The sequence below is a fragment of the Lolium perenne genome, chromosome 5 (assembly GCF_019359855.2).
Source record: "Lolium perenne isolate Kyuss_39 chromosome 5, Kyuss_2.0, whole genome shotgun sequence".
Lineage (NCBI taxonomy): Eukaryota > Viridiplantae > Streptophyta > Magnoliopsida > Poales > Poaceae > Lolium > Lolium perenne.
The window spans coordinates 46,098,755-46,107,831 of NC_067248.2; the positions used below are offsets into that span (position 1 = coordinate 46,098,755).

At 50.1% G+C, this 9,077-nt stretch overlaps 1 protein-coding gene across 1 annotated transcript; it reads right to left on the reverse strand.

Annotated features, from left to right (window-relative positions):
* Positions 1-367: 367 nt before the first annotated feature.
* Positions 368-1,309, reverse strand: LOC127299060 (uncharacterized). Its single transcript, XM_051328941.2, has 4 exons — positions 1,212-1,309; positions 916-1,131; positions 727-847; positions 368-447 (listed from the first exon to the last, which is right to left on the reverse strand). The coding sequence occupies exons 2-4, from the start codon at positions 1,123-1,125 to the stop codon at positions 374-376; spliced, it is 405 nt and encodes a 134-aa protein (XP_051184901.2). The 5' UTR covers positions 1,126-1,131; positions 1,212-1,309; the 3' UTR covers positions 368-373.
* Positions 1,310-9,077: the final 7,768 nt, after the last annotated feature.

Below are 9,077 nucleotides of genomic sequence, written 5' to 3' on the forward strand. Positions count from 1 at the left end.
ACATGCTACAGCAGAACTGCCACAGCCGCGCAGTGCACAGCAGGGCAATCTTTGCCGTGTGTATGTGCACGGCAAAGGCCTTCTTTGCCGTGTGCATGTGTCTTTGCCGTGTGCATACGCACGGCAAAGGTGCTGAAAAAATTCCAGATTTTTTCTGTTTCTCATTAATCCCTGCATATAAATTCACAAATACAAATATATATCCAGATCCATATATAGCATAATATATAGAGTATTTGCACATCATCAACAACAAAGTTCATACATAATATAGTCCAACAAAGTCCATACAATAGTCCAATAACAAAGTCTCCAACATAGAATGATCCAAATAGCACAACAAAGTTCATACAACCAACATCAACCACCAACATCAACCTTCTCCATTTCCGTCTCCACCTCCTTGTCCTTCTCCACCTCCTTGTCCTTCTCCACCTCCTTGTCCTCCTACAAGTTCATTGATGCATAAGTGGCATGGAATGACTAAAATTGACATGTAAGACATGGAAGAACTAGAATTGACATGAAATGGCTAAAATTGAACATAATCGGTAGAATTGATATGAAATGGCTAAAATTCAACATAATGGCTAAAAATGATATGGAATGAGTAAAATTAACATGGAATAGCTAAAATTAAACATAATGGCTAAAATTGACATGGTTGAATGGCTAAAATTCACAAGTGACATGGTATGGAAGAATTAGATGTGTAGGAGAACTCACCTAGAAACTGCTGCAGGCTCCGGATGATGCCCGTATTGTTGACGGTCAAGCCAGGTGTCAGCGGGCTCTGACTTGGCGCTTGCTGGAGGAGCGCCATCACAGCCGGATCGGGCGTGGGGATCTGCAATATCCAAAGTTCGGTTAGACAACAAACAAGATTGAGACGGAGATATTAAGTTAACCACTTACAAAATGTGGGAACATAGGAGGACACGACGTGCTAGGACCACTACTCCCCGGTGGTGAAGTCAGCACGGTCTGGTTCATGAACATCTGCTGGAACATCTGCTGCTGTTGTTGCATCTGCTGCAACATCTGCTGCTGCATCTGCATGTTCTCCCTAAGCTGCTGCTGCATCTGCATCTGCTCCTCTTGGTGCCTCCGTTCCCTTTCTTCCATCTCCGCCTACGTTGTGTTGCCGCGATGTCAGTAACATTGCAATGGAAAACATGTAATGAAGCGTAGAGGATCGACGAAGAACTTACCCGTAACTTCTCCACAGCTAGGTCCGAAGCCCGTGGGCGGGTCTCTACCCGAGGCTGCTCGCTCGTACGCCCACGACGGATCTGGCGTAGAGATGGAATGGTCGCTGGGTCGACTAACCCGTCAGCAATCCATAGGCGGCCACCCTTCTTGCCTTGTCCCGCAAGCACCGCAACCTCAACGTCAAAGTCTTCGGTGGTTGGGTCGGCTTCTTCGCCGTGCTTGTCCTTGAACTTCGAGCGGTACGCGCCACACTGGGCCTCCGCTAGCCCGTTGACCCACACGGACCCCGTTTCAGGATGCGGCTCCCTCCTGGTCTTGGACTTTTGGAAAAGGCCAAACAAGTTTGGTGTCACGCCTGTCTTCACTTCCTGCAAAAGAGTACATGCAAGTAAGTGAAGAGGGACACCCTTGCGGGGCTAACAATAACATGAAACGAAAGAATGAAGAAACCATTTGCTCACCTCTTGCTGCAAGGTAAGGGCCAAGTTCTTGCTGCCCAGGACATGTGATCCACCTCCCATCTCTAAACGCTTCTGCTTGCCCTCCTCGTGCTTCCGGCGTACTCGGGGATGTCCACCATATGACCATCGCAAGAAAGCACGCCTTGTCTTCCCCGACGTACTGAGGAGGGTTCTACATACACAAGATAGACCCATTATTAGAACATAAACTACATGAAAATGCGGAAATAAAGAACACATCGATGCTAATACCTGCAGGTACTGCCACGGTGCCATGAGCGTATCCCGACAATCAGCCTTACTCATCCAAACTTTGCGCTCGGCGTGCCAGTCGCGGACGCACTGGACACGTGCCTCGTAGTGCATGCCAGTCACCCTCACCCTGCACAACTCGTGTAAGATAACGTCGCACGCAATTTCCTTGCCCTCAGCCCTCGTGAAGTATTTCTGCAACCATGCACATAGGTAAAACAAGAGGAATTAGAGCAACTATTGGTAGTCAAGAAGTGTTTGAATGCTAAGAAGCCAAAAGTCACGTACCCAGAAGTGGCGGACAACCCGCTCTTGCATGTTGGCGCACTTGCCGCTAGGATCTTCCGCGTAGCTGTAGTGCTTCCAAGTCCAAGCCACATCGCGGCCACCACTAGGGAGATTGACAATCCCAGGGAAATGCTTCCTAATTAGGCCTCCAAGGATGTTCGAGTACTCACGTGTCGGGAGCCTCCTCGGGTCACCATACTTGAACATGCTGCACAACGAATTGCCAAAATCAGTATGCATGTGATAAAAAAATTTGTATAATGATAAAAATTTCAATAATGGAATGCCAAAATCAGTATGTACCTCTTTCCAGCGGGCACGAGAACAACATCGCGGAAGACCCAAGTTTTTAGCTTGGGGAGTTTCGTAATCCCGCGCTTATACGGCTTCTTGTCCCGTGGTTCCAGCCTCTCCTCGGCTGCAACGTACACCTCCTCCTCGGGCGGATACCAAGTTAGGTCTTTGTTTAGCTCCTGCGGCAAACCCCCCAACCCCTCATCCTCCTCGAGCTCCTCCCCACCGTCCTCCCCACCGTCCTCCCCACCATCCTCCCCACCGTCCTCCCCACCATCCTCCCCACCATCCTCCTCATCCTGCCCACCGTGCTCCTCACCGTCCTCCTCGTCCTCCCCACCCCACTGCTCCTCGTCATCATCCTCGGCTGGGGGAGGACTAGGAGAAGGGGTACGAAGTCGCCGTGGCTGGGCATTCTTCCTCCGTGGTGGAGGGCTAGGAGGAGCGCTAGGAGGACGTGTCTGCGACGACGAACCACTCGAAAGTCCCACAAGCTCAGCCACGGCCTTGATCTTCTTTTTGAAACCTCCCTTTCTTTTTCTTGGCGGCATGTTTCAATCACCTGCAAACACAATGAAAAGAGTGGTTTATTAGTATGCAATGTAAACAGATGAATATTAGTGAAATCAACAATAAATAGCACATAGTTCAGTACATAGATCATAGTTTATTACAAATAGCACATAGTTCAGTACATAGGATAGCCTCACAATTACAACTACATAGCACATAGTTTATTACAAATAGCGCATAGTTCAGTACATAGGATAGCCTCACAATTACAACTACATAGCACATAGTTTATTACATAGGATAGCCTCACAATTACAACTACATAGATCAGTAGCCGTTGTCGACATCCGTAATCGGACCACATGTTTCATCATCATCAGGCTCAGCGAACCAATAATCATCGATGAAACCTGGAGGTGGTCCATTTGGACCTAGGTCAATGCCTGCTTTGAACGCCTCGAGCAAACTTAGGTCTTCTACGGCACACACATCCTCAGCTTCATATTCTTCATTGTCTTCCTCCATAACCGCATCTTCTTCTTGCTCATCGTCTACGACCATGTTATCAACAACGGCCGACAAGTCGATAGTGAAATGACCGGGGAGCCCTTCTTCTTGATAAAAATCAACACTCCTTGTTGAGGGGTCTACGCGGCGGTAATCATCCTTGTTTGGCGGGGGTGGCCTAATGCGTGAAGGAACCGTCATCACAACATCCCATCCATGTAGACGTTTGGTCGGGTTTCGGCACGCGTACGGGAGATAGAATACTTGGAAGGCTTGGGTGGCCATAATGTACACGTCCTCTCCCTTATAAACAGAGCTTCTTTCAACTTCGACCAATCCAATTTCAGGATCCCGTCTCACGCGGCGTGGGTCGAACCAATGGCATTTGAATACGACGGGATTTAGCCCTTTGTCAAACCCGTAATTCAGCTCGTATATACCCTCGACTCTTCCATAGTAATGGAGTCCATCATCACCTTGACATACCACCCCGCTATTTATTGTCTTCTTGTTTGGACGGCTTGTTGTGTATTGATGGGTCTGGAAGCGATACCCGTTCACGTCATAAGAATTGAACGAGTCGACGGAATGGTTGAAGCCCCTAGCAATTTTTCTTAGCAAGGGATTCATGTCTTTGTCAGTTCTTGCCTACAAGATTAGGACGACAAGTTTAGAACAAGAAATGTCGGCCGAAATGTCGACAGTGTACAAACAAATTTGGATAGGATAGTACCAAACCACAGAACCAGCTACTGAAACCGTGACCGCCGCCCTTATCGAAAATATCCTTGGATTCTTCCGAGGTAGGATCCCTGTGGGTATACCTCCAATATTTAGTCGTGAATTGTCTACAACAGGGAACGGAGGAAGAGTTAGCCACGAACATACGATGAATGTTTGCGAATAACTAAATGGTTAGCACTTACTTGATGTACGGCTTCACTTCCACCATGGTGTTCAAGACATATGAGTGGATCAACTCCCGCTCATGTAAATTCGTTGTGTACGGCTTCGAGCCACTTGACTTGCCGCCAAGCCCTATGAAGATGCTAAGCTTGGGTACATCTTCATTGTTGGCGGCATTGTAACGGAGGACCGGGTTGTGCTTTGTGGGAATGTTGGGATCATAGTGCTTAGTGGTGAAGTTTGCCACCTCCACGTTCAGGACTGCCTCGGCTATGGATGCTTCGATCTTGCATTTATTGCCAGTCATCTGACGAAGCTTTTGTGTTTCTCTCTCGGGACCAAACTGCCAACGGCCCCAATTCGGCCCCCCCTTTAAGCATTCCTTCGCGAGGTGGAGGATCATATGTTGCATCGGATTAAAGAACGCTGGAGGAAAGATCTTCTCTAGATCGCAAAGCAACATGGGTGCCTGTTCATCCAGCTTCTCAATCACTTTAGTGTCTAACTCCCTAGCACAAATCTGGCAGAAGAAATAACTCAACCTCGCTAGCACTCGCCAAGTCTTCTCAGGGACATAGCCTCGAATCATCACCGGCATTATCCGCTCAATCCATACGTGGTAGTCATGACTCTTCAGTCCTTGTACTCGCAACGTTTCAATGTTAAGACCCCTCATCCAGTTGGCTGCGAACCCATCAGGGAAAAACAAGGAGTCCTTCATCCATTGGAAGACCTCCCTTTTTTGGGCCTTTGTGAGGCAGAACGGAGCGTGTGGCTTAGTCCAAGTTTTTTTGGCACCATGAGGTGGCTTCATGTTCAACTCTGGCCTATCGCACAACTTTTCTTGGTCAATTCGAGCCTTTATGTTATCCTTCGTCTTCTCAGTGTCCACTATGGTGCTCCAAATGGCTTCACTGATATTCTTCTCGGTGTGCATTACATCAATGTTATGCGGGAGCTCCAGAAACTCAAAGTAAGGAAGCTTCCTAAGCACGGCTTGTGGGTCCATTGGTGTGTCTCCCCATATCCCAAGAAACCATTCCCATCAGGGTTAGGCTGGAGAGCGTCTAACTCGGCCTTGGTTTCCTGTCCGGTCTTCGGAATTGGCTTCGGTGCATGGACAACACGGCCTTTTTTGAAGCTCTTTACATCACTCCTGTATTCATGATTCTGCTCAAGGAACTGTCGAGCTTCATCAAAGCAGGAATACTTGCCACCCTTGTTTAGCCAGAAGAAAGTCACGGCTTGCCTGCACTCCGGACAAGGCCACTTCCCATGTGTACACCACCCGCAGAACAAAGCACGTGCTGGCAAGTCATGCAGAGACGTGTGGTACCAGACATACATATCGAAGTGTTCCTTCTTTGCCGCGTCATAAGTTCGGATCCCGCGATCTTCCCAGCCAACAAGCAAGTCATCAATCAGTGGTTCCAGATACACGTTCATGTTCTTACCCGGGTATTTTGGTCCTGGGATTATCATCGACACAAACATGTACTCGATCTCGTGCGTACGCCAGGGGTAGGTTCAGGGGAATAACAAACACTGGCCAACAACTGTATACCGCAGCCGACATACCATATGGATTGAACCCATCGGTTGATATCGCAATTGCTACGCTCCTCGGGTCACCGGCTTTCAGGGGATATTTCTTGACAAAGTTCTTCCATGCAGTACCATCCGACGGATGTATCATCTTGCCACTGTCTGGTCTGATCCCTTCTACAGCCCACCTCATCTGCTGGGCAGTATCCTCGGTCATGAAGAGCCGCTGGATCCTCGGTAGGACTGGAAGATAGCGGAGGATATTCTTGGCAACCGTGGTCTGCCTCTTCTGACCATCACCATTGGTGTCAACCTCAAAGTACCTAGAGCTTTTGCAATGGATGCAATAGTTTGTGTTAGCATGCTCCTCTCTGAATAGCATGCATCCCTTTGGACAAGCGTGTATCTGCTGAGATGACATCTTGAGGTCACTGAGCAATTTTTTCGAATAATAGAAGTTTTGCGGCAAGAGGTGCCCTTTCGGCAGAATGCTGCCAACAAGGACCAGAAGTTCATCGAACCCATCTCTGCACAGGTTCCTGTGGCACTTAAAGGCCAAAAGGCGAGCGATGGCATCTAGTTGGGTAACATCTGTATTTACGTGTAGGGGTTTCTGTGAAGCAAACAAAGCCTCGTAATACTTCTTTGTGTTTTCCTCCGGCTCCTCACTTGTCTCCGCATCCATAGATGTCTCCGCCTCTACATGAGGGCTTTCAGGCACATTACCATTAGCCAAGTTCTCTAGGCACCTATCAAACCCAGTATCATATTCTCTCGTAGGCTGAATCTGCCGCACCTCCTTCCTAGCACGTTTCTTCACCATTTCTCCATGAAAAGTCCAAATCTTGTAGGACTGTTTGAACCCAGACTTGATCAGGTGAAGACTCATAGTTTCCTTGTCCTGTGTTTTTTGGTTGTTGCACTTACTACAAGGGCAAAAAACTGTCCTGGGTCTGCTAGGGATGTCAAACGCTCTGTCCACGAACTGCTTGGTCTTTTCTCCCCATTCCTCAGTATATTTCCACGGACCAATTCTGCCATCGTACATCCAGTCACGATTATCCATCCTCTAACCAGCACCAAAACAGACAAACTTAGAATTTTTATCAAACATGATCCGCATTTTAATTTTTCCTTTTTTACGCATGCATCAACCTGAATCTCTACTAGGTGGGCTCCTAGCAGCCGCCGGATCCGTAGATTGAGTACGTTCTCCCTGCTCTACCCTGATCCGAGTCAGGATTTCGGCAGCACCTCCCCGCTGCTCTCCCGATACACGTCTCGCCAAAAAGCCGAGAGGGGTGTGCATCCGGAGAACAACGGGCAGGCGCTGCCGAATTCCTGACTCGGATCGGGGTAGAGCAGGGAGAACGTACCCAACTACGCATCCGCCGACTGTCCCGATAAATGCCGTAAGAGTTACGCTTCATAATATGCGAGACCACTAATGCATATTTATCCGCGTAACCCTTACGGTCGGGAAGAGACGCCTAGGTAACGCGACATACTTGGTGATCTAGACCCAAAAAAAACCTAGGTACGAGAGAGGCGAATGGATTCTCACCCTCGAAGCATGATCGACAGCCGGCGAAGAAGATCTGGGACGCCCCCTCAAAGACCCCCGCGACGCCGCCCCCCGTGACCACCTCGAAGAAGATCCGGGATGCCCCCTCAGAGACCCTCGCGACGCCGCCCCCCGTGTCCTCCTCGAAGCATCGCCTGCATAGCGACAAAATGAATTACTAATTATTGCAAGCGAACACAATTTATTTGACATGTACGATTCCATCTAAAAAAAAGGCTCTCTATGGTGTCGAGGATTTCCGCAAGCGGGCGATTTCCGCGACGGCTCTCTATCTAGCTTCTATTCTCTCTACACTTGCGCAGTAGTAAGAAAGATACATTTTGCCTTCCTTTCACAGTTGTGGTGCTGACCACAAATTCATATACATTTACCACTCACATACAAACTCAATGCATTGTGTTGTCTAAATTTAGGTTACCCTGTTATACATTTACCACTCACATACAAACTCAATTCATATACATTTACCACTCACATACAAATTCATATACATTCCTTATTTGTTAGAGCAAAACCGGACATATTAAGCGAGATACTTACCCTGTTAGAGCAAAGCTGAAGCGGGGCTTGACGGGGAGGCGGCGGCAGGGGCGTCAGGCGGCGGATGTGGAGGTGGAGGGGTGGAGGCGGAGGTCGGGGCGCAGGCTGTGGCGGCGGTGGCCGGCTGGGGGGCAGGGCGCGGAGGGAGGTCGGGGCGCAGGCTGTGGCGGAGGGAGGCGGCGCGAGGAGAGCACGGCGAGGCGGCGGAGGGAAGCGGAGGGAGGTCGCCGGCGGAGGGAGGCGGCGCGAGGTGGCGGCGCGTCGGCAGGGGAGGGCACGGCGGATGTGGAGGTGGAGGGAAGCGGAGGGAGGCGGCGCGAGGTGGCGGCGCGCCGGAGGCGGCGCGAGGTGGCGGCGGACGTGGAGGTGGAGGGAGGCGGAGGCGAGGTGGCGGCGCGTCGGGGGGTGGCGGCACGGCGGCGGCGTCGGGAAGCGAAGCTGGGGCGCGCGTGTGTGTGGCGAATGGGTAAGCAGCTGGCCGGCCCGATCCAGATCTAAACTACAGGGCTTTGCCAAGCGAAGCCCTTTGCCGAGCGCCTCAAGGGCTTTGCCGAGCAAGTGCTCTTTGCCGAGCGCCGGCAGTTCTTTGCCGTGCAAAGTCTGCCTTTGCCGTGCGCCCATGCACGGCAAAGTTTTTTTTTTTTTGTCATTTTGGCATTTAATTAGTTTTATTTAGTAATTTTTCAGTTTTACAGTCCATCTGAGATCAGAAGTACCCATGTTGTATCCCCAAAGGCGCAGCCACGGTGGGGCACGTCCATGACCACGTTCGCGGCATGGACTCCCGTTCGGCCACGTAGGCGCCGCGGCGACCTAAACCGGCTACTTTATTGCGCCATTAACCCGTCGGATTAACCAAAACCAAACCTATCAAAAAGTATGTTGGTGGAACCTCGCGCTGTGAAATCTAGGGGGGTAGACTATCCGGGTCCATAGACGGCCGTTTTCGGGGGGGGACGACCGCCAGAGCACCG

Coding starts and splice junctions, on each gene's coding strand:
- LOC127299060 (XM_051328941.2), bottom strand. CDS start 1,125: ATGGAAGAAAGGGAACGGAGGCACCAAGAGGAGCAGATGCAGATGCAG. Junction 848..915: donor CTCCTATGTTCCCACATTTT/GTAAGTGGTTAA, acceptor TGGATATTGCAG/ATCCCCACGCCCGATCCGGC. Junction 448..726: donor GAGCCTGCAGCAGTTTCTAG/GTGAGTTCTCCT, acceptor ATGAACTTGTAG/GAGGACAAGGAGGTGGAGAA.